Source organism: Tinamus guttatus, unplaced genomic scaffold (genome assembly GCF_059628265.1).
Source record: "Tinamus guttatus ecotype Peru unplaced genomic scaffold, ASM5962826v1 Tinamus_guttatus_pri_ptg000275l, whole genome shotgun sequence".
NCBI lineage: Eukaryota > Metazoa > Chordata > Aves > Tinamiformes > Tinamidae > Tinamus > Tinamus guttatus.
In genome coordinates, this window is record NW_028288809.1 from 39,506 (window position 1) to 64,581 (window position 25,076).

At 54.6% G+C, this 25,076-nt stretch overlaps 1 protein-coding gene across 1 annotated transcript; it reads left to right on the top strand.

Annotated features, from left to right (window-relative positions):
• The first annotated feature begins 1,280 nt into the window (after positions 1–1,280).
• On the top strand, positions 1,281–24,346 carry LOC104571096 (neuroblast differentiation-associated protein AHNAK). The gene is made up of 5 exons (XM_088527295.1): positions 1,281–1,434; positions 4,115–4,305; positions 6,617–8,000; positions 8,073–21,106; positions 21,269–24,346. Exons 1-5 carry the CDS (start codon positions 1,281–1,283, stop codon positions 24,344–24,346), a joined length of 17,841 nt encoding a protein of 5,946 aa, XP_088383421.1.
• The last annotated feature ends 730 nt before the right edge of the window (positions 24,347–25,076 follow it).

Sequence of the window (25,076 nt, forward strand, 5' to 3'; positions counted from 1 at the left end):
CCGGGTGCATCCCATTTTTCCCACAGATCCCGGGTACATCCCGTTTTCTTCCGCAGATCCCGAGTGCATCCCATTTTTCCTGCAGATCCCGGGTGCATCCCATTTTTCCCGCAGATCCCGCCTGCATCCCATCTTTTCCACAGATCCCAAGTGCATCCCATTTTTCCTGCAGATCCGGGCGCATCCCGTTTTTCCCACGAATCCCGCATGCATCCGATTTTTCCCGCAGATCCCGGATGCATCCCATTTTTCCTGCAGATCCCGGGTGCATCCCGTTTTTCCCACGAATCCCGCATGCATCCGATTTTTCCCGCAGATCCCGAGTGCATCCCATTTTCTTCCACAGATCCTGGGTGCATTCTGGTTTTTCTGCAGATTTCGGGGTGCATCTCATTTTTCCTGCAAATCCCACGTGCATCCCATTTTTCCTGCGAATCCCACATGCATCCCATTTTTCCTGCAGATCCCGGGTGCATCCCGTTTCTTCTGCAGATTTGGGGTGCATCCCATTTTTCCCGCAGATCCCATGATGTGCATCCCATTTTTCCTGCAGATCCCGTGTGCATCCCGTTTTCTTCTGCAGATCCCAGGTGCATTCTGTTTTTTCTGCAGATTTGGGGTGCATCCCATTTTTCCTGCAGATCCCAGGTGCATCCCGTTTTTCCTGTATATCCCGCGTGCATCCCGTTTTCCTGCAGATTCGGGGGTGCATCCCGGTTTTCCCGCATATCCCGCGTGCATCCCATTTTTCCCACATATCCCGGGTGCATCCCGTTTCTTCTGCAGATTCGGGGTGCATCCCGTTTTCCCGCAGATCCCACGTGCATCCCATTTCTCCCGCAAATCCCGTGTGCATCCCATTTTTCCCACAGATCCCGCATGCATCCCGGTTTTCCCGCAGATCCTGGGTGCATTCTGTTTTTTCTGCAGATTCGGGGTGCATCCCATTTTTCCCACAAATCCCGCGTGCATCCATTTTTCCCGCAGATCCCAGGTGCATCCCGTTTCCTCTGCAGATTCGGGGTGCATCCCATTTTTCCCACAAATCCCACGTGCATCCCATTTTTCCCGTAGATCCCAGGTGCATCCCGTTTCCTCTGCAGATTTGGGGTGCATCCCATTTTCCCGCATATCCCGCGTGCATCCCATTTTTCCCACATATCCCGCGTGCATCCCGTTTTCCTGCAGATTCGGGGGGGTGCATCCCGTTTTCCCGCAGCTCCGGGGGTGCATCCCGGTTTTCCCGCGGCTCCCGGGCGCATCCCGCTGTTTTTCCGCAGATGGAGCGGGAGGAGGAGACGCGGGAGATCCTGCTGCCCAGCTGGCAGGGCAGCGGCTCGCACGGCATCACCATCGCGCACACGGACGACGGCGTCTTCGTGCAGCGCGTGCAGAGCAACTCGCCGGCCGCGCGCGCCGGCGTCGTGCGCGAAGGTGCGTCCCGGCACGCGGCCCTTGCACGCTCACCTTGCACACTTGTGTGTGAACCTTGCACGCTCACCTTGCACATCCCTTGCACGCTTGTTTTGTGTGCATCTTGCACGTGCCCCTTGCACGCTTCTTTTGTGTGCACGTCTTGCACACTCACCTTGCACGCTTGTTGTGTGTGCATCTTACACGCTCACCTTGCATGCTTATTGTGTGTGCACGTCTTGCACACTCACCTTGCACGCTCACCTTGCACGCTTGTTGTGTGTGCATCTTGCACGCTCACCTTGCACGTGCCCCTTGCACGCTTCTTTTGTGTGCACGTCTTGCACATTCACCTTGCACGCTCACCTTGCACACTTGTGTGTGCACCTTGCACGCTCACCTTGCACATCCCTTGCACGCTTGTGTGTGAACCTTGCACGCTCACCTTGCACGCTCCCCTTGCACGCTTGTTGTGTGTGCATCTTGCACGCTCACCTTGCACATCCCTTGCACACTTGTTGTGTGTGCATCTTGCACGCTCACCTTGCACATCCCTTGCATGCTTGTTTTGTGTGCATCTTGCATGCTCCCCTTGCACACTTGTGTGTGCACCTTGCATGCTCACCTTGCACATCCCTTGCACGCTTGTTGTGTGTGCATCTTGCATGCTCACCTTGCAAACTTGTGTGAACCTTGCACGCTCACCTTGCACATCCCTTGCACGCTTGTTGTGTGTGCATCTTGCACGCTCACCTTGCACGCTTGTTTTGTGTGAACCTTGCACGCTCACCTTGCACATCCCTTGCACGCTTGTTTTGTGTGCACGTCTTGCACGCTCACCTTGCACACTTGTTGTGTGTGAACCTTGCACGCTCACCTTGCACATCCCTTGCATGCTTGTTGTGTGTGCATCTTGCACACTCACCTTGCACGTGCCCCTTGCACGCTTCTTTTGTGTGCACGTCTTGCACACTCACCTTGCACGCTTGTTGTGTGTGCATCTTGCACGCTCACCTTGCACATCCCTTGCACGCTTGTTGTGTGTGCATCTTGCACGCTCACCTTGCACGTGCCCCTTGCACGCTTCTTTTGTGTGCACGTCTTGCACACTCACCTTGCACGCTTGTTGTGTGTGCATCTTGCACGCTCACCTTGCACATCCCTTGCACGCTTGTTTTGTGTGCATCTCACACGCTCACCTTGCACGTGCCCCTTGCACGCTTCTTTTGTGTGCACGTCTTGCACACTCACCTTGCACGCTTGTTTTGTGTGAACCTTGCACGCTCACCTTGCACATCCCTTGCACGCTTGTTGTGTGTGCATCTTGCATGCTCACCTTGCACGTGGCCCTTGCACGCTTGCTTTGTGTGCACGCTCCCCTTGCACACTTGTGTGTGTGCACCTTGCACGCTCACCTTGCACATCCCTTGCACGCTTGTTTTGTGTGCATCTTGCATGCTCCCCTTGCACACTTGTGTGTGCACCTTGCACGCTCACCTTGCACATCCCTTGCACGCTTGTTGTGTGTGCATCTTGCACACTCCCCTTGCACACTTGTGTGTGTGCACCTTGCACGCTCATCTTGCACGCTCACCTTGCATGCGCCCCTTGCACGCTTGTTGTGTGTGCACCTTGCACGCTCACCTTGCACGCTTGTTTTGTGTGCATCTTGCATGCTCACCTTGCACGCGCACCTTGCACGCACCCCTTGCACACTTGTTGTGTGTGCATGTCTTGCACACGCCCCTTGCACGCTTTTGTGTGCACCTTGCAGGCTTGTTTTGTGTGCACATGCCCCCTGCACGCTCCCCTTGCAAGATCTTGTGTGCACATCTCAGATGTCCCTTGCACGGTTGTTTTGTGTGCATACTCCCCTTGCACGCTCCCCTTGCACACTTCTTTTGTGTGCATGCTCCCCTTGAACGCTTTTGTGTGCATGTCTTGCATGCACCCCTTGCATGCTTGTTTTGTGTGCATGTCTTGCATGCGCCCCTTGCACGTTCACTTTGCACGCACCCCCTTGCACACTTGTTTTGTGTGCATGCTTCCCTTGCACGCACCTCTTGCACGCCTTGCAAGCGCCCCTTGCACTTCTTTTGTGTGCACCCTTTGCACGCTCCCTTTGCACTTTCGTGTGCACCCATTGTACGCTCCCTAGACACACATCCCTTGCACACTCCCTTTGTGTGCACCCTTTGCACGTCCCCTTGCATGCTCCCCTTGCATGTCTTGCACACTTTTGTGCACACCCATTGCATGCGCCCCTTGCACACTCCCTTTACATGCTCCCCTTGCACACTTCTTTTGTGTGCACCCTTTGCATGCCCCCTTGCACACTCCTTTTGCACTTTTGCACCCTCCCTTTGCGTATTTCATATGCACCCTTTGCACGCCCCCTTGCACACTCCTTTTGCACGCTCCCCTTGCACATTCCCTTTGCACATTTTGTGTGCAGCCTTTGCATGCTCTCCTTGGATACTTTTGCACACTCCCCTTGCACATTTTGTGTGCACCATTTGCACGCTCCCCTTGCACGCTCTCCTTGCACGCTCCCCTTGCACATTTTGTGTGCACCCTTTGCACGCTCCCCTTGCACGCTCTCCTTGCACACTTTTGCACACTGCCCTTGCACGCTCCCCTTGCACACCCCTTTTGCACACCCCCCCCCGTGTCCCCCACTCACCCGTCCCCGTCCCCGCAGGGGATCAGATCGTCAGCGCCACCGTCTACTTCGACCAGCTGCCGCGCGGGGAGGTGGCCCAGCTGCTCGACACCATGGGCCACCACCGCGTGGGGCTGCGGCTGCAGCGCCGCGGGGACCGCGGGGACCGCGGGGACCGCGGGACGGGGACGGCCGACGGCGGCGCCCCCGCCAGCCCCGAGCTCGTCCTGGTGAGTGACACCCCCCCCAGGGGGACAGGGAGGGGGGACAGCGGGGACGGGGCTGCGGTGGCACTGGGGATGTGCGGGATGGCACCTTGTGGGGACACTGGGGATGTGTGTGATGTCACCCTATGGGGACACTGGGGATGCGCGTGATGGGACCCTATGGGGACACTGGGGATGTGTGTGATGGCACCCTATGGGGACCTCAAGGTCTTCCTCCTATGGGGACACTGGGGATGCGCATGATGGCACCCTATGGGGACACTGGGGATGTCACCCTATGGGGACACTGGGGATAAGTGAGATCCTAACCCTATGGGGACGTGCGGGATGGCACCCTATGGGGACACTGGGGATGCACATGGTGGCACCCTATGGGGACAGTGGGGAGGCCCTTGATGTCACCCTATGGGGACATTGGAGATGTCATCCTATGGGGACACTGTGGATAAGTGAGATCCTAACCCTATGGGGCACTGGGGATGTCAACCTATGGGGACACTGGGGACACAGGTGATGGCACCCCATGGGGACACTGGGGATGTCACCCTATGGGGACACTGGGGAGGCGCAGGATGGCACCCTATGGGGACACTGGGGATGTCACCCTATGGGGACACTGTGGATAAGTGAGATCCTAACCCTATGGGGACACTGGGGACGTGCATGATGGCACCCTATGGGGACACTGGGGAGGACCTTGATGTCACCCTATGGGGACACTGGGGATGTCATCCTATGGGGACACTGTGGATGAGTGAGATCCTAACCCTATGGGGACACTGGGGATGTGCATGGTGGCACCCTATGGGGACATCAAGGTCTTCCTCCTATGGGGACACATGTGATGTCACCCTATGGGGACACGCGGGATGGAACCCTATGGGGACACGGGGGATGTCCCCCTATGGGGACACGGGGGATGCACATGATGGCACCCTGTAGGGACAGTGGGGAGGCCCTTGATGTCACCCTATGGGGACATTGGAGATGTCATCCTATGGGGACACTGGGGATGTCACCCTATGGGGACACTGTGGATAAGTGAGATCCTAACCCTATGGGGCACTGGGGATGTCAACCTATGGGGACACTGGGGACACACGTGATGGCACCCTATGGGGACACTGGGGATGTCACCCTATGGGGACACTGTGGATAAGTGAGATCCTAACCCTATGGGGACACTGGGGATGTCACCCTATGGGGACACTGGGGACGCGCAGGATGGCACCCTATGGGGACGCTGGGGATGTCACCCTATGGGGACACTGTGGATAAGTGAGATCCTAACCCTATGGGGACACTGGGGATGTCACCCTATGGGGACACTGGGGATAAGTGAGATCCTAACCCTATGGGGACACTGGGGATGTGCATGATGGGACCCTATGGGGACACTGGGGATGTCATCCTATGGGGACACTGTGGATGAGTGAGATCCTAACCCTATGGGGACAATGGGGATGTCACCCTATGGGGACACTGTGGATAAGTGAGATCCTAACCCTATGGGGACACTGGGGATGCACCTGATGGCACCCTATGGGGACAGTGGGGAGGACCTTGATGTCACCCTATGGGGATGCACGGGATGGCACCCTATGGGGACACTGGGGAGGACCTTGATGTCATTCTATGGGGACACTGGGGATAAGTGAGATCCTAACCCTATAGGGACACTGGGGATGCACCTGATGGCACCCTATGGGGACACTGGGGATGTCACCCTATGGGGACACTGGGGATGCGCGTGATGGCACCCTATGGGGACGTGCATGATGGCACCCTATGGGGATGCGCATGATGGCACCCTATGGTGACGCGCATGATGTCACCCTATGGTGACACTGGGGACAAGCTTGGTCCTTGTCCTGTGGTGACACTGGGGACAAGTGACATGAAGGTCCTCCTCCTATGGTAACACTCGGGATGCGCTTGATCCTAACCTTATGGTGACATCAAGGTCCTCCTCCTATGGTGACACTGGGGACAAGCTTGGTCCTTGTCCTGTGGTGACATCAAGGAAGAGCTTGGTCCTCATCCTACGGTGACACTGGGGACAACCTTGGTCCTATGGTGACGGTGACCCTGGGCCTACAGTCCAGTCCCTATGGGGATGGTCCAGTCCCTATGGGGATGGTCCTAGCCCTGAGGTGACACCAAGGGACAGTCCCATCCCTAGAGCTCGCCCACCATGGGCAACTGACCGTCTCGCTGCCGTGCCCCGATCCCAAGCTCCATCCGAGCATCTCTCCCGCTTCCGGGTGCGGAATTCCCACCGGGAAAGGGCTAACTGGCCCTTGTTGCCTTCCAGAGCGGGGATGACGAGGAGTACAGGCGGATCTACACGACCAAGATCAAGCCCCGGCTCAAGTCGGATGACGCGACGGACGCGGACGCGGGCGGAACGCAGAGCAGGACCATCACGGTCACCAGGAAGGTCACGGCCTACACGGTCGACGTGAGCGGCCGCGAAGGAGCCGACGGGAAAACGGGGCCGCCCCAACAGGAATTCGTCCACGTGGAGCCTGGGAAAACTGGGATGAGGGTCACCCAGACGACGGACTTGAGCGTGGCCATTGGAGGGGCCGCTCCCAGCCCAACGGTTGAGTCGGCATCCAAGAAGCTGGACGTCCACATGGGAAAGGCCCAGGTGGGAAGACCCGGGATTTCGGGAATGCAAGGCCCGGGCGTCCACGTGAGGAGTCCGGAAATACACGTTCCAGGCGGGGAAATAGGAAAAACGGTTACGATGGAGGGATTTCATGTTTCCGGTGAGGGCTTCCACGGCCCGGAGGCTTATCCGAATGGACGGATGGGAAGCCCGGATGGCGATTTTCACGTGAAAGGCCCCAAAGTGGATGGCAAAATGCACGTTTCCAGCATGGACATTCAAGGAGAGCCGGGAGGAAAGTGGCCTCAAGTGGGTTTTGCCGGTCCCAACGTGTGGGGAGATATCAAAGCCCCCGGAGTCGATGTTTCCCTACCGCCCGTAGGCAGCCCAGACAGCGAGGTGGGAAAAATCAAGATTCCTGCCATGAAAATGCCCAAATTTGGGTTCCCCCTTGCGGATCCTTCCATGGAGGCTCAAGGAGAGGTGGACATTGCCGGGCCCAAGGGGCCAACTCTATCCCTGGATGCTCCTGCAGCCTCTATCCGGATGGTGGGTGCCCAAGTGTCCTCTCCTGGGGTGGAAGGGGTTAAAGTCACCAAGCCCCAGGACATGGGGCTGGAAGGGGCTGTGAAGATCCCATCTCCAGCCCTGGAAGTCCCCAGAGCGGATATCCAAGGAGCCAGCATGGAGCTAACTCCGGGCCTGGACACCCAAGGTGGCCTGGGAAAAGTGAAGATACCCCAGATGACCATGCCCAAATTTACCGCCTTGGATGCCCAGGGACAAGGTCCTACCGTGGAGGTGCTTCCAAAGGGGGACACGGGACACGTCGACATTCCTGCTGTGGCCATCAAAGGAGAATGGAAAGGTCCCACATTCGGGAAGACCGAAACACCGAAAATATCCATGGCTGATGTAAACCTGAATCTGAAGGGTGCTCACGTGAAGGGAGATGCAAGCGTTGGTGGCCCAAGAATGGAAGGGGACATCAGAGGACTTGGGTTTGACGCCAAAGGTCCCAAGATTGACATTAAGGCGCCTCATGTTGAACTCGAATGCGTAGAAGGTTCCCTGAAAGGGCCGGGTATTTCAATGCCTTCCAAAATATCCGTGCCGGATGTGGACGTCAACGTGAAGGGACCTCAGCTGAAGGGAGAGGTGGATGTTTCCAGCCCACAAATAGGTGGCAACCTGAAAGGACCTCAGATGGACATCAAAGGTCCCAAAGTTGGGGTGGACCTGCCTGGTGTAGACATTAAGGGCCCCAAAGTCACGATGCCAGAGATGCACGTCAAGACCCCACAGATCTCCATGCCCGACATCGACTTGAACCTCAAAGGCCCCAAAGTCAAAGGAGACCTGGATGTTTCTGGCCCCAAAGCACCTGCATTTGATATCAAAGGCCCCAAAGTTGAACTTGAAGCACCAGACGTGGACATCCACGGCCCAGATGCTAAACTGAAGATGCCCAAGCTGAAAATGCCCAAATTTGGGGTGCCCGGCCTGAAAGGAGAAGGCCCTGACCTAGACGTGACACTTCCAAAGGCCGAGGTGGATATTTCTGGTCCCAAGGTGGACATTGAAGTGCCAAGTGTGGACATTGAAGGGCCAGAAGGCAAGTTGAAAGGCCCCAAGCTGAAAATGCCCGAAATGCACATCGGTGCCCCAAAAATAGCCCTGCCAGACGTTGACCTGAACCTGAAAGGCCCCAAAGTGAAGGGTGATGTCGATGTCTCCGTCCCCAAGGTCGGCGTTGATATGAAAGGCCCCGAATTAGAGCTCAAGGGCCCCAAAGTCGACCTCCAAGCACCAGAGTTGGACGTCCATGGCCCGGAGGGCGGCCTGAAGATGCCAAAACTGAAAATGCCCAAGTTTGGCCTCAAAGGAGACGTGCCAGAAGTGGACGTGAAACTTCCCAAGGGAGCTATTGAGGTCTCAGGTCCAAAGGTGGAGGCTGACGTTGGTTCTTTGGACATCAAAGGCCCTGAAGGAAAACTCAAGGGCCCCAAAGTCACGATGCCAGAGATGCACGTCAAGACCCCACAGATCTCCATGCCCGACATCGACTTGAACCTCAAAGGCCCCAAAGTCAAAGGAGACCTGGATGTTTCTGGCCCCAAAGCACCTGCATTCGACATCAAAGGCCCCAAAGTTGAACTTGAAGCACCAGACGTGGATATTCATGGCCCAGATGCTAAACTGAAGATGCCCAAGCTGAAAATGCCCAAATTTGGGGTGCCTGGTCTGAAAGGAGAAGGCCCTGACCTAGACGTGACGCTTCCAAAGGGCGAGGTGGATATTTCTGGTCCCAAGGTGGACATTGAAGTGCCAAGTGTGGACATTGAAGGGCCAGAAGGCAAGTTGAAAGGCCCCAAGGTGAAAATGCCCGAAATGCACATCGGTGCCCCAAAAATAGCCCTGCCGGATGTTGACCTGAACCTGAAAGGCCCCAAAGTGAAGGGTGATGTCGATGTCTCCGTCCCCAATGTCGGCGTTGATATGAAAGACCCTGAATTAGAGCTCAAGGGCCCCAAAGTCGACCTCCAAGCTCCAGACTTGGACATCCATGGCCCGGAGGGCGGCCTGAAGATGCCAAAACTGAAAATGCCCAAGTTTGGCCTCAAAGGAGACGTGCCAGAAGTGGACGTGAAACTTCCCAAGGGAGCTATTGAGGTCTCGGGTCCAAAGGTGGAGGCTGACGTTGGTTCTTTGGACATCAAAGTTCCTGAAGGAAAACTCAAGGGCCCCAAAGTCACGATGCCAGAGATGCACGTCAAGACCCCACAGATCTCCATGCCCGACATCGACTTGAACCTCAAAGGCCCCAAAGTCAAAGGAGACCTGGATGTTTCTGGCCCCAAAGCACCTGCATTCAACATCAAAGGCCCCAAAGTTGAACTTGAAGCACCAGACGTGGACATCCACGGCCCAGATGCTAAACTGAAGATGCCCAAGCTGAAAATGCCAAAATTTGGGGTGCCCGGCCTGAAAGGAGAAGGCCCTGACCTAGACGTGACACTTCCAAAAGGCGAGGTGGATATTTCTGGTCCCAAAGTGGACATTGAAGTGCCAAGCGTGGACATTGAAGGGCCAGAAGGAAAAGCAAAAGGTCTCAAATTTAAAATGCCTGAATTGAATATTCAGACACCCAAAATCTCCATGCCAGACGTAGACCTCAGTTTGAAGGCCCCCAAACTGAAAGGAGATGTGGATATTTCTGGTCCAAAGATCCAGGGAGAGCTCAAGGGGCCCAAAATGGAAGTGGAAGGTCCCAAAGTGGATGTCGAGGTGCCTGATGTAGACCTGGAATGTCCAGAAGGGAAAATTAAAGGCCCCAAATTTAAAATGCCAAAACTTAACATCAAAGCACCTAAAATATCCATGCCCGATGTCGATCTGAACCTAAAAGGGCATAAGGTGAGAGGAGAGATGGATGTTACTGTTCCAAGGATAGAAGGTGACCTGAAGGAGCCATCTGTTAATATCAAGGGTCCAAAAATAGACGTTGAGGGCCCAGATGTGGACCTGGAATGTCCGGAGGCCAAACTAAAAAAGCCTAAAGTGAAGTTGCCCCATTTCAACGTGTCCGGCCCAAAGTTTGAGGGGGCCGACGTAGATGTGAATCTGCCAAAAGGAGAAATGGAAATTTCCGGACCAGAGGCGGAACTAGACGTCGAAGGGCCAGAAGGAAAATGGAAAGGGCCTAAGTTCAGGATGCCGAAGCTGAACATTAGAACTCCGAAAATATCCATGCCCGATGTAGATTTGAACATAAAGGGACCTAAAGCGAGAGGAGAGATGGATGTTACGGTTCCTAAGATTGAAGGTGACTTGAAAGGACCAGAAATAGAGATTAAAGGGCCTAAATTGGATGTTGATGCACCTGATATTGAGTTGGAGTGCCCGGAAGGCAAAGTGAAAGGCCCCAAATTCAAGATGCCCGAAATGCACATCAAGGCACCCAAGATCTCCATGCCCGACGTTGACTTCAACCTGAAGGGCCCCAAAATAAAAGGAGATATGGATGTCTCCATGCCCAAGGTAGAAGGGGACCTGAAAGCTCCCGATTTGGACATCAAAGGCCCCAAAGTGGATATTGAAGCCCCTGACGTGGACATCCATGGCCCAGAAGGGAAGTTCAAGATGCCCAAGTTCAAGATGCCCAAGTTTGGGATGCCCGGCTTTAAAGCAGAAGGCCCCGAGGTGGACGTGAACCTCCCAAAAGGAGACCTAGAAGTGTCTGGTCCAAAGGTGGATATAGAAGGCCCAGAACTGGACATTGAAGGCCCAGAAGGGAAGCTGAAGGGTCCCAAGTTCAAGATGCCAGAAATGCACATCAAGGCACCCAAGATCTCCATGCCCGACGTTGACTTCAACCTGAAGGGCCCCAAGATCAAGGGGGACGTGGACGTGTCTCTCCCTAAGGTGGAGGGAGAGCTGAAAGCTCCTGATTTAGACATCAAAGGCCCTAAAGTGGATATTGAGGCACCTGATATGGACATCCATGGCCCAGAAGGAAAGTTCAAGATGCCCAAGTTCAAGATGCCCAAGTTTGGGATGCCGGGAATGAAGGTGGAAGGTCCCGAGGTGGACGTGAACCTCCCAAAGGGAGACCTGGACGTGTCTGGTCCAAAGGTGGACATTGAGGGTCCAGAACTGGATATTGAAGGGCCAGAAGGGAAGTTGAAGGGTCCCAAATTCAAGATGCCAGAAATGCACATCAAGGCACCCAAGATCTCCATGCCTGATGTCGACTTCAACCTGAAGGGCCCGAAAATAAAAGGAGATATGGATGTCTCCATGCCCAAGATAGAAGGGGACCTGAAAGCTCCTGATTTGGACATCAAAGGCCCCAAGGTAGACATCGAGGCACCTGATGTGGACATCCATGGCCCAGAAGGAAAGTTCAAGATGCCCAAGTTCAAGATGCCCAAGTTTGGCATGCCTGGCTTTAAAGCAGAAGGCCCCGAGGTGGACGTGAACCTCCCCAAAGGAGACCTGGATGTGTCTGGTCCAAAGGTGGACATTGAGGGTCCAGAACTGGACATTGAAGGCCCAGAAGGGAAGCTGAAGGGTCCCAAGTTCAAGATGCCAGAAATGCACATCAAGGCACCCAAGATCTCCATGCCCGACGTTGACTTCAACCTGAAGGGCCCCAAGCTCAAGGGGGACGTGGACGTGTCTCTCCCTAAAGTGGAAGGAGAACTGAAAGCTCCTGATTTGGACATCAAAGGCCCTAAAGTGGATATTGAGGCACCCGATGTGGACATCCATGGCCCAGAAGGGAAGTTCAAGATGCCCAAGTTCAAGATACCCAAGTTTGGGATGCCAGGAATGAAGGTGGAAGGTCCTGAGGTGGATGTGAATGTTCCTAAAGGAGATCTGGAGCTTTCTGGTCCAAAGGTGGACATTGAGGGTCCAGAACTGGACATTGAAGGCCCAGAAGGGAAGCTGAAGGGTCCCAAGTTCAAGATGCCAGAAATGCACATCAAGGCGCCCAAGATCTCCATGCCTGACGTTGACTTCAACTTGAAGGGCCCCAAAATAAAAGGAGATATGGATGTCTCCATGCCCAAGCTAGAAGGGGACTTGAAAGCTCCTGGTTTGGACATCAAAGGCCCTAAAGTGGATATTGAGGCACCCGATGTGGACATCCATGGCCCAGAAGGAAAGTTCAAGATGCCCAAGTTCAAGATGCCCAAGTTTGGAATGCCAGGAATGAAGGTGGAAGGTCCTGAGGTGGATGTGAACCTCCCAAAAGGAGACCTGGACGTGTCTGGTCCAAAGGTGGACATTGAGGGTCCAGAACTGGACATTGAAGGCCCAGAAGGGAAGTTGAAGGGCCCTAAATTCAAGATGCCAGAAATGCACTTCAAGACACCCAAGATCTCCATGCCGGACATTGACCTCCACCTCAAGGGACCGAAAGTCAAAGGGGACTTGGATGTTTCTGCTCCAAATATTGAAGGGGACCTGAAAGCTCCTGATTTGGACATCAAGGGTCCCAAAGTGGACATTGAGGCACCTGATGTGGATATCCATGGCCCAGAAGGGAAGTTCAAGATGCCCAAGTTCAAGATGCCCAAGTTTGGGATGCCGGGGATGAAGGTGGAAGGTCCTGAGGTGGATGTGAATGTTCCTAAAGGAGATCTGGAGCTTTCTGGTCCAAAGGTGGACATTGAGGGTCCAGAACTGGACATTGAAGGCCCAGAAGGGAAGCTGAAGGGTCCCAAGTTCAAGATGCCAGAAATGCACATCAAGGCACCCAAGATCTCCATGCCCGACGTCGACTTCAACCTGAAGGGCCCCAAGATCAAGGGGGACGTGGACGTGTCTCTCCCTAAAGTGGAAGGAGAGCTGAAAGCTCCTGATTTGGACATCAAGGGTCCCAAAGTGGATACTGAGGCACCCGATGTGGACATCCATGGCCCAGAAGGGAAGTTCAAGATGCCCAAGTTCAAGATGCCCAAGTTTGGAATGCCCGGCTTTAAAGCAGAAGGCCCTGAGGTGGATGTGAACCTCCCAAAGGGAGACCTGGACGTGTCTGGTCCAAAGGTGGACATTGAGGGTCCAGAGCTGGACATTGAAGGCCCTGAAGGGAAGTTGAAGGGGCCCAAGTTTAAGATGCCAGAAATGCATTTCAACGTCCCGAAAATCTCCATGCCGGACATCGACCTCAACCTAAAAGGGCCCAAAGTAAAGGGAGAAATGGATGTGTCTGCACCAAAAATAGAGGGTGATTTGAAGGATGTGGATTTGCACGTTAAAGGGCCCAAAGTGGAGGTTCCTGACGTGGACCTTGAGTGTCCTGAGGGAAAGATAAAGGGCCCCAAATTCAAGATGCCAGAGATGCACTTTAAAGCCCCCCAAATCTCCATGCCGGACTTCGATCTCAACCTCAAAGGCCCCAAAGTGAAGGGCGACGTGGACGTTTCCGTCCCTAAACTAGAAGGCGAGTTGAAAGGCCCCGACGTGGATATCAAAGGCCCCAAAGTGGATATCGACGTTCCTGACGTCGAGCTGGAAGGTCCCGAGGGAAAAGTGAAGGGCCCCAAGTTCAAGATGCCCGAAATGCACTTCAAGACCCCAAAGATCTCCATGCCGGACATTGACTTGAACCTCAGAGGCCCCAAGGTGAAGGGGGACGTGGATATTTCTGCTCCCAAACTAGAGGGGGACTTGAAAGCTCCAGACGTGGATATCAAAGGCCCAAAGGTGGATATTGAAGCTCCTGATGTTGATATTGAGGTGCCAGAGGGGAAGTTGAAGGGTCCCAAGTTTAAGATGCCTGAGATGCATTTCAAGGCTCCTAAGATCTCCATGCCTGACTTTGATCTGAACCTGAAAGGCCCAAAAGCAAAAGGAGAAATGGATGTGTCCGTTCCTGGCTTAGAAGGGAACCTGAAAGGGCCTGAAGTCAATGTGAAAGGTCCAAAGGTGGACATAGAGGTTCCCGATGTGGAGCTGGAAGGTCCAGAAGGAAAGGTAAAGGGGCCCAAATTTAAGATGCCAGAAATGCACTTCAAGACACCCAAGATCTCGATGCCAGACATCGACCTCAACCTGAAAGGCCCCAAAATGAAGGGGGATGTGGACGTGTCTCTTCCCAAAGTAGAGGGGGGCTTGAAAGGTGCAGACGTGGATATCAAAGGCCCAAAGGTGGATATTGAGGGTCCAGAACTGGACATTGAAGGCCCTGAAGGGAAGCTGAAGGGTCCCAAGTTCAAGATGCCAGAAATGCACATCAAGGCACCCAAGATCTCCATGCCCGACGTTGACTTCAACCTGAAGGGCCCCAAAATAAAAGGAGATATGGATGTCTCCATGCCCAAGCTTGAAGGGGACCTGAAAGCTCCCGATTTGGACATCAAAGGCCCCAAAGTGGATATTGAAGCCCCTGACGTGGACATCCATGGCCCAGAAGGGAAGTTCAAGATGCCCAAGTTCAAGATGCCCAAGTTTGGGATGCCCGGCTTTAAAGCAGAAGGCCCTGAGGTGGATGTGAACCTCCCAAAAGGAGACCTAGAAGTGTCCGGTCCAAAGGTGGATATAGAAGGCCCAGAACTGGACATTGAAGGCCCAGAAGGGAAGCTGAAGGGTCCTAAATTCAAGATGCCAGAAATGCACATCAAGGCACCCAAGATCTCCATGCCCGACATTGACCTCCACCTAAAGGGACCGAAAGTCAAGGGGGACTTGGATGTTTCTGCTCCAAATATTGAAGGGGACCTGAAAGCTCCTGATTTGGACATCAAGGGTCCCAAAGTGGACATTGAGGCACCCGATGTGGACATCCATGGCCCAGAAGGGAAGTTCAAGATGCCCAAGTTCAAGATGCCCAAGTTTGGGATGCCAGGAATGAAGGTGGAAGGCCCCGAGGTGGATGTGAACCTCCCAAAGGGAGACCTGGAAGTGTCTGGTCCAAAGGTGGATATAGAAGGCCCAGAACTGGACATTGAAGGCCCAGAAGGGAAGCTGAAGGGTCCCAAGTTTAAGATGCCAGAAATGCACATCAAGGCACCCAAGATCTCCATGCCCGACGTTGATTTCAACCTGAAGGGCCCCAAGATCAAGGGGGACGTGGACGTTTCTCTCCCTAAAGTGGAAGGAGAACTGAAAGCTCCTGATTTGGACATCAAAGGCCCTAAAGTGGATATTGAGGCACCCGATGTGGACATCCATGGCCCAGAAGGGAAGTTCAAGATGCCCAAGTTCAAGATGCCCAAGTTTGGAATGCCCAGCTTTAAAGCAGAAGGCCCCGAGGTGCATGTGAACCTCCCAAAAGGAGACCTGGACGTGTCTGGTCCAAAGGTGGACATTGAGGGTCCAGAGCTGGACATTGAAGGCCCAGAAGGGAAGCTGAAGGGTCCCAAGTTTAAGATGCCAGAAATGCACATCAAGACACCCAAGATCTCCATGCCCGACATTGACCTCCACCTCAAGGGACCGAAAGTCAAAGGAGACTTGGATGTTTCTGCTCCAAATCTCGAAGCTGACTTGAAAGCTCCTGATTTGGACATCAAGGGTCCCAAAGTGGACATTGAAGCACCCGATGTGGATATCCATGGCCCAGAAGGGAAGTTCAAGATGCCCAAGTTCAAAATGCCCAAGTTTGGAATGCCGGGAATGAAGGTGGAAGGTCCTGAGGTGGATGTGAATGTTCCTAAAGGAGACCTGGAAGTGTCTGGTCCAAAGGTGGACATTGAGGGTCCAGAACTGGACATAGAAGGGCCAGAGGGGAAGTTGAAGGGTCCCAAGTTCAAGATGCCAGAAATGCACATCAAGGCACCCAAGATCTCCATGCCCGACGTCGACTTCAACCTGAAGGGCCCCAAGCTCAAGGGGGACGTGGACGTGTCTCTCCCTAAAGTGGAGGGAGAGCTGAGAGCTCCTGATTTGGACATCAAAGGCCCTAAAGTGGATATTGAGGCACCCGATGTGGACATCCATGGCCCAGAAGGGAAGTTCAAGATGCCCAAGTTCAAGATGCCCAAGTTTGGGATGCCGGGGATGAAGGTGGAAGGTCCTGAGGTGGATGTGAATGTTCCTAAAGGAGATCTGGAGTTTTCTGGTCCAAAGGTGGACATTGAGGGTCCAGAACTGGACATTGAAGGCCCAGAAGGGAAGCTGAAGGGTCCCAAGTTCAAGATGCCAGAAATGCACATCAAGGCACCCAAGATCTCCATGCCCGACATTGACCTCCACCTAAAGGGACCGAAAGTCAAAGGAGACTTGGATGTTTCTGCTCCAAATCTCGAAGCTGACTTGAAAGCTCCTGATTTGGACATCAAGGGTCCCAAAGTGGACATTGAAGCACCCGATGTGGATATCCATGGCCCAGAAGGGAAGTTCAAGATGCCCAAGTTCAAGATGCCCAAGTTTGGAATGCCGGGAATGAAGGTGGAAGGTCCTGAGGTGGATGTGAATGTTCCTAAAGGAGACCTGGAAGTGTCTGGTCCAAAGGTGGACATTGAGGGTCCAGAACTGGACATAGAAGGCCCAGAAGGAAAGCTGAAGGGTCCCAAGTTCAAGATGCCAGAAATGCACATCAAGGCACCCAAGATCTCCATGCCCGACGTTGACTTCAACCTGAAGGGCCCCAAGCTCAAGGGGGACGTGGACGTTTCTCTCCCTAAAGTGGAGGGAGAGCTGAAAGCTCCTGATGTGGACATCAAAGCCCCTAAAGTGGATATTGAGGCACCCGATGTGGACATCCATGGCCCAGAAGGGAAGTTCAAGATGCCCAAGTTCAAGATGCCCAAGTTTGGGATGCCGGGGATGAAGGTGGAAGGTCCTGAGGTGGATGTGAATGTTCCTAAAGGAGACCTGGAGCTTTCTGGTCCAAAGGTGGACATTGAGGGTCCAGAGCTGGACATTGAAGGCCCTGAAGGGAAGCTGAAGGGTCCCAAGTTCAAGATGCCAGAAATGCACATCAAGGCACCCAAGATCTCCATGCCTGACGTTGACTTCAACCTGAAGGGCCCCAAGCTCAAGGGGGACGTGGACGTGTCTCTCCCTAAGGTGGAGGGAGAGCTGAAAGCTCCTGATTTGGACATTAAGGGCCCCAAGGTGGACATTGAAGCCCCTGACATGGACATCCATGGCCCAGAGGGCAAAATCAAAATGCCCAAGTTCAAGATGCCCAAGTTTGGGATGCCGGGGCTGAAAGGAGAAGGCCCCGACGTCGATGTGAATCTACCTGAAGCTGACATTGCTCTTTCAGGTCCCAAGCTGGACATTAATGCTCCAGATTTGGATGTGGAAGGAGCAGAATTAAACATAAAGGGCCCTAAATTTAAGAAACCCGACATGCATTTCAGTGTCCCCAAAATCTCCATGCCGGATATTGATTTAAATTTGAAGGGGCCAAAAGTAAAGGCTGATGTTGATGCTTCCCTTCCCAAAATAGAGGGTGAACTGAAAAGTCCAAAGGTGGACATCAAAGGGCCAGAAATTGAGGTGGAATCTCCCAAGCTTGATATAGAGGGAAAAGCCAAAAAATCCAGATTTAAGCTTCCAAAATTTGGCTTCTCTGGTCCTAAAGCGCCCAGTGCTGATGTGGATGTGAAACTTAAAAAGCCTGAGGTGGAAATAACGGGGCCCAAAGTTGATGTCCACGCGCCGGACGTGGACGTGCAGGCCAAAACGAAGGGCTCCAAATTTAAAATGCCTTTTCTGAGCATTTCCACCCCTAAAGTCTCCATGCCGGATGTGGAGCTCAACCTGAAAGGGCATAAAGTGAAAGGAGATTTGGATCTTTCCACTCCCAAATTGGAAGGGGAGCTGAAGGGACCCGACATCGATATCAAGGGCCCCAAGGCCAACATTGAGGCGCCCGACGTGGATATTCATGGACCGGAGGGGAAGCTCAAAATGCCCAAGTTCAAAATGCCCAAATTCGGCATGTCGGGATTGAAAGCCGAGGGGCCGGAGTTGGATCTTCATGTCCCAAAAGGGGACCTTGACGTTTCGGGTCCCAAGTTGGCTGTGGAAGGTCCCGATTTGGACATCGAAGGGCCAGAGGGGAAGCTCAAGGGGCCCCACATCAAGATGCCAGAAATGCACATCAAGACCCCCAAGATCTCCATGCCCAACGTTGACCTGCACCTCAAAGGCCCCAAAATCAAGGGCAACGTGGACGTGCCCCACCTGGAAGGGTCCCTGAAGGGACCCGAATTGGACATAAAAGGACCAAAAGTGGACGTGGAGGGTCCCGACCTGGACATCGAAGGCCCTGAAGGAAAAGTGAAGGGTCCCAAGCTGAAGATGCCCGATCTGAACATCAAGGCTCCCCATATTTCCATGCCGGATTTCGATCTGAATTTGAAAGGCCCCAAGCTGAAAGGAGGGCTGGATGCGGATATTTCGGTGCCCAAAATGGAAGGGGACTTGAGCGGGCCAGAAGTTACCATCAAGGGGCCAAAGGTGGACATCGATGCTCCTGAGCTGGACGTGGAAGGGCCAGAAGGGAAATGGAAAGGTCCCAAGTTCAAAATGCCGGAGATGCACATAAAAGCGCCCAAAATTTCCATGCCCGATATCGACTTGAACCTTAAAGGTCCTAAACTGAAAGGAGACGTAGATGTTTCTGCCCCAAAGCTGGAAGGGGATTTAAAGGCTCCTGACATCAGTATTGGTGGCCCCAAGGTGGACATTGAGGCACCCGACGTGGATATTCATGGCCCAGAAGGGAAGTTCAAGATGCCCAAGTTCAAAATGCCCAAGTTTGGGATGCCGGGAATGAAGGTAGAAGGTCCCGAGGTGGATGTGAACCTCCCAAAGGGAGACCTGGAAGTGTCTGGTCCAAAGGTGGACATTGAGGGTCCAGAACTGGACATTGAAGGCCCAGAAGGGAAGTTGAAGGGTCCCAAATTCAAGATGCCCGAGATGCACTTCAAGACCCCCAAGATCTCCATGCCTGACATTGATTTGAACCTGAAAGGCCCAAAAGTGAAGGCAGAGGTGGATGTGCCGAAAGTGGAAGGGGATTTGAAAGGTCCCGAGGTGGAAATAAAAGGCCCTGAGGTCGACATCGATGTTCCCAACGTGGACATCGAAGGGCCCGAAGGGAAATGGAAAGGCCCCAAGTTGAAGATGCCGGAGATGCATTTTAAGGCTCCGAAAATTTCCATGCCGGACTTTGACGTGAACCTAAAAGGCCCGAAAGTGAAGGGGGACGTGGACGTGTCCGTGCCGGCCGTGGAAGGTGACCTGAAAGCGCCGCAAGTGGATATCAAGGGCCCTGGGTTGGATATCGGGGCCCCAGATGTCAATATCGAGGGCCCCGAGGGAAAGATAAAGGGCCCCAAATTCAAGATGCCAGAGATGCACTTTAAAGCCCCCAAAATCTCCATGCCGGACTTCGATCTCAACCTCAAAGGCCCCAAAGTGAAGGGCGACGTGGACGTTTCTGTTCCTAAACTAGAAGGCGAGTTGAAAGGCCCCGAGGTGGATATCAAAGGCCCCAAAGTGGATATCGACGTTCCCGACGTCGAGCTGGAAGGTCCCGAGGGAAAAGTGAAGGGCCCCAAGTTCAAGATGCCCGAAATGCACTTCAAGACCCCAAAGATCTCCATGCCGGACATTGACTTGAACCTCAGAGGCCCCAAGGTGAAGGGGGACGTGGATATTTCTGCTCCCAAACTAGAGGGGGACTTGAAAGCTCCAGACATGGATATCAAAGGCCCAAAGGTGGATATTGAGGGTCCAGAGCTGGACATTGAAGGCCCAGAGGGGAAGTTGAAGGGTCCCAAGTTTAAGATGCCAGAAATGCACATCAAGGCACCCAAGATCTCCATGCCCGACGTTGACTTCAACCTGAAGGGCCCCAAGCTCAAGGGGGACGTGGATCTTTCTGCCCCTGATCTGGAAGGCCCTAAAGTCGAGATCGAGGGCCCCAACGTGGACATCGAAGGCCCTGAGGGAAAGCTGAAAGGTCCCAAGTTTAAGATGCCCGAAATGCACTTTAAAGCCCCCAAAATCTCCATGCCCGACTTTGATCTCAACCTGAAGGGCCCCAAAGTGAAAGGGGACCTGGACGTGTCGGCGCCAGGGGTGGCCTGTGAGCTCCAAGGCCCAGAAGTCGACATCGGAGGTCCTAAAGTCGAGGTCGATGTCCCCGACGTGGATATCGAAGGCCCGGAGGGGAAATTCAAGCTGCCCAAGTTCAAGATGCCCAAATTTTCCATGCCCGGCTTCAAAGGGGAGGGCCCAGACGTGAACGTGAACCTGCCCAAGGGCGACCTGGACATTTCCGGCCCCAGCGTCGACGTAGAGGCTCCCGAGTTGAACGTGGAAGGAAAACTGAAAGGACCCAAATTGAAGATGCCTGAATTGCACATGAAGACCCCCAAGATCTCCCTGCCCGACGTCGACCTCAACGTGAAGGGGCCTCAGCTGAAAGGAGACGTGGACATTTCTGGTCCTGGCTTAGAAGGAGACTTGAAAGCCCCCAAAATTGACGTGAAAGGCCCCAAAGTGGACATTGATGCTCCCGACGTGAACATCGAGGGGAATCTCAAAGGCCCCAAGTTCAAGATGCCAGAAATGCACATCAAGGCACCCAAGATCTCCATGCCCGACGTTGACTTCAACCTGAAGGGCCCCAAGCTCAAGGGGGACGTGGACGTTTCTCTCCCTAAAGTGGAGGGAGAGCTGAAAGCTCCTGATTTGGACATCAAAGGCCCCAAAGTGGACATTGAGGCACCCGATGTGGACATCCATGGCCCAGAAGGGAAGTTCAAGATGCCCAAGTTCAAGATGCCCAAGTTTGGAATGCCAGGAATGAAGGTGGAAGGTCCTGAGGTGGATGTGAATGTTCCTAAAGGAGACCTGGAGCTTTCTGGTCCAAAGGTGGACATTGAGGGTCCAGAACTGGACATAGAAGGCCCAGAAGGGAAGCTGAAGGGTCCCAAGTTCAAGATGCCAGAAATGCACATCAAGGCACCCAAGATCTCCATGCCCGACGTTGACTTCAACCTGAAGGGCCCCAAGGTGAAGGGGGACGTGGATATCTCGGCACCCAAGTTGGAAGGGGATTTGCAATGTCCGGACATCGACATCAAAGGCCCCAAATTGGATATTGAGGCACCTGCCCTCAACATCGAAGGGCCGGAGGGCAAAATGAAAGGGCCCAAGTTCAAGATGCCGGAGCTGCACGTCAAGACCCCCCAGATCTCCATGCCCGACATCGACCTCAACCTAAAGGGCCCAAAGCGGAAGGGCAACGTGGACGTCCCGTGCCCAAAACTCGAGGCAGACCTGAAGGCTCCCGAAATCGATGTGAAAGGCCCCAAAATAGACATCGAGGGCCCAGACGTGGACGTTCACGGGCCGGAGGGCAAACTGAAAATGCCCAAAATGAAACTGCCGAAGTTTGGCATGCCCGGGTTTAAAGGAGAAGGCCCCGAGGTGGACGTGAACCTGCCCAAGGCCGAGGTTGAACTTGCAGGGCCCAAGGTCGATATCAGCGTCCCGGACGTGAGCGTGGAAGGGCCGGAAGGAAAAGTGAAAGGTCCGAAACTGAAGATGCCCGAAATGCACGTGAACGTGCCCAAAATCTCCATGCCCGAAATCGACTTGAATTTGAAAGGCCATAAGGCCAAGGGAGGCTTCGACGTCACCTCCCCGAAGGCTGAAGGTCACCTGAAGGGGCCTGAAGTCGGTATCAGCGTCCCGGAATTTGGGGTGAAAGGCCCCGAAGTCGACGTCGAAGGTCCCGACGTCAACGTCGAGGGCCTGGAGGCCAATGTCAAAATGCCCAAGCTCAAGAAACCCAAGTTTGGGTTTGGGGTGAAAAGCCCCAAGGCCGAAATCAAGGGACCGGGGGTGGAAGTGGATTTCCCGGAGGCCGACGTGAACGTGGAGCCTCCCGACGTCAGCGTTTCCGGCAAAGGCAAGAAGAGCAAGTTCAAGATGCCCAAACTCCACATGAGCGGCCCCAAAGTCAAGGGGAAGAAGGGGGCGTTCGACGTGAACGTCACCGGCGGAGACCTCGACGCCAACGTGAAGGCTCCGGAGCTGGACGCGAGCGTCGCCGCTCCCGACGTGACCATGAAGGGCGACGTCAAGTCCCCCAAGGGGAAGAAGCCCATGTTTGGGAAGATCTCCTTCCCGGACGTCGAGTTTGACCTGAAATCGCCCAGATTCCGGGGGGACGCGTCCGCAACGGTCCCAAAAATCGAAGGGGAGCTTCAAACGCCGGAAGTCAAAGGACCCACCATTGACGTGGCCGTCCCCGACCTTGACCTAAGCGTGAAAGGACCAAAAGGAAAAGGCGCCGTCGGCGTTCCCGGAGTAGAACTGGAAGGTCCGGAAGGAAAGCTCAAATTCCCCAAGGTCTCCTTGCCCAAAATGGGGAAAACGGGTGTCGCTTTGGAAGGACCCGACGCCAACTTGGACATCTCGGCCCCAGCAGTGGAAGGAAGCGTGAAGATCCCTCCGGTTGACGTCAACCTCGGCTCGGTTGAGGCCAAGCTGAAAGGCCCCAAGGTCTCGCTGCCCGATTTGGAGGCCAACCTGAAAAGACCGAAACTAAAGGGAGATTTGGATGTCTCGGGCTCTGCGGAAGGGCCGACGATCGGCCTGGAAGCGCCGGACGTTGATATCGGAGGGAAGGTCAAAATGCCGACGTTGAAACCGCCCAACGGGGAGGGCCCCGACCTGAGCGTGAAAGGAGGCTCCATCCCGCACGTTGGGGTAGACGTGAAAGCCCCAGGCGCCAACGTGGATCTCGGCGTCGCTCTCAAAGGGCCCTCGGTGGACGTCTCCGCTCCAGACTTTGACATCAACCTGAAAGGACCAAAAGTGAAGGGAGATCTGGACGTTTCCGCCGGCGTCAAGTCCCCCAAGGCCTCGGTGGAGGCCCCAGATGCCACCTTGGAGGTGCTGGGGGGCACAATCAAGCTCCCGTCCCTCAAACTGCCCCAGTTCGGCATGTCCGGCCCCGGCGTTGACGGATCCGACCTGAGCGTCAGTCTGGAAGGCCCCAAAGGAGGCCTGAAAGGGCCCGGAGTCGCCGTCGGCTTGGGAGGCTCCGACGCGGAATGGAAAGGGCCGACGATCCAAGCGCAGGCGCCCGGCGTCTCCTTGAACGACGTCGACGTGAGGTTGAAAGGACCAAGTCTCCGGGCCGAGGGGGACATCCGAGGCCTCCAAACGGGGCTGGAAGCGCCCGGGATGGACGTGAAGGCGCCCGGAGCGAGCGGCCGCCTCGAGGCCGACCTCAACCTGAGCCTCCAAGGGCCCAAGATCAAGGGCGGCGACGTGGCGGCCCCTTCGTGGAGTCCCAGCGCGTCCCAAGGGAGCCTGGAATGCGGCCTGGGCAAAGTCTCCTTCCCCAAGCTGCGGATGCCGAAATTCGCCTTTTCCGAGGCCGACGGGAAGGGCCGGGAAGTGGGGGTGGACGTGGACTTCCCGCCGGGCGCCGCGGAGCCGGAGCCGGACGACGCGGAGGCGCCGCACAAGAAATCCAAGCTCAAGATGCCCAAATTCGGCTTTTCCAAGCAGAAGGGCAAAGCGGGCGGCGCCGCTCCGGCCTCTCCGGAGGCCTCCGGCTCCAAGGGCGACCTCAAGAGCTCCAAGGGGAGCCTGGGCTCCGCCGAGGGCGACCTGGACGGCGCCAAGGCCAAGTTCTCCCTGTTCAAGGGCCGCAAGGGCCGGCACCGCTCGTCCTCCTTCAGCGACGAGCACTCGGCCTCCGCTCCGGACCTCGACGCCGGGAAGGCTCCGAAGATGAAATTCGGGACGTTCGGCGGCATCGGCGCCAAGACCAAGGGCTCCTACGAGGTGACGGGCAGCGACGAGGAGGCCCCGGCCAAGGGAGGCCCCAAGAAGTCCCGGTTGTCCTCGTCCTCCAGCAACGACAGCGGCTCCAAGGGCGGCCTCCGCCTGCCCTCCGTGGAGCTCACGGTGGCCAAGAAGAAGGAGTAGCGCCCGCCCGCGGGCGCCGCTGTATATAGGGGCTGTACATACGTTCCGGAGCCCGGGACGCCTCCGGAGGCAGCGGGATGAGGCCGAGGAGCGGGATGAGGCCGAAGAGGAGGCCCGCGGCCTCCCCGCGCTCCCGTTGCTTCCGTTTGCTACGAGCTGTTTCGATATCATTTCTGGTTAATTTTTTCATTTTTCCTCTCATTTTCCTGAATATTTTCAGTGTTCGGTTCGTGGAAATCTTCTTTTTTTTCCCTCCATCCCGATTTTTTTCGCCTGTTCGTCGCGCGGGGCTGATTTCCGTCACAAAAATAACCAAAAAAACACACAAAAAAAAGATATATGGAAATAGAAATGGATATACGGGAAAGAGAGGATATATAGGGGGAAAAGGATATATGGGGGGAGAGGATATATGGGAAAAAAGGATATATAGGGGGAGAGGATATATGGGAAAAAAGGATATATAGAAAAAAAAGATATATGGGGAAAAATGGGTATATGGAAATGGACATATGGAAAGAAAGGGATATGGGGGAAAAGGATATATGGGAAGGAATGGATATAAGGAAAACACTGTAAAAATGTTCTTTTTTTTTTTTACCAAAAAGAGATGCTCAACTTGATTCCTATGGTGGGGCAGAAAAAAATAAAATAATCCGAGGATTTTTCCCCCGGATTTTGCGTGGGACGGCCGCTTGGAGGAGCCAAAATCGCCGCTTTCTGCAGGAAA

Bases quoted from the DNA above. Each gene is read 5' to 3' on its own strand.
- LOC104571096 (XM_088527295.1), top strand. From the start codon at position 1,281: ATGGAGCGGGAGGAGGAGACGCGGGAGATCCTGCTGCCCAGCTGGCAG. The intron at 8,001-8,072 runs GTATTTCAATGC...AGCTGAAGGGAG, and splicing joins AGGTTCCCTGAAAGGGCCGG to AGGTGGATGTTTCCAGCCCA. The intron at 21,107-21,268 runs GTGGACATTGAG...TCTGGTCCAAAG, and splicing joins TGGACATCAAAGGCCCCAAA to GTGGACATTGAGGGTCCAGA.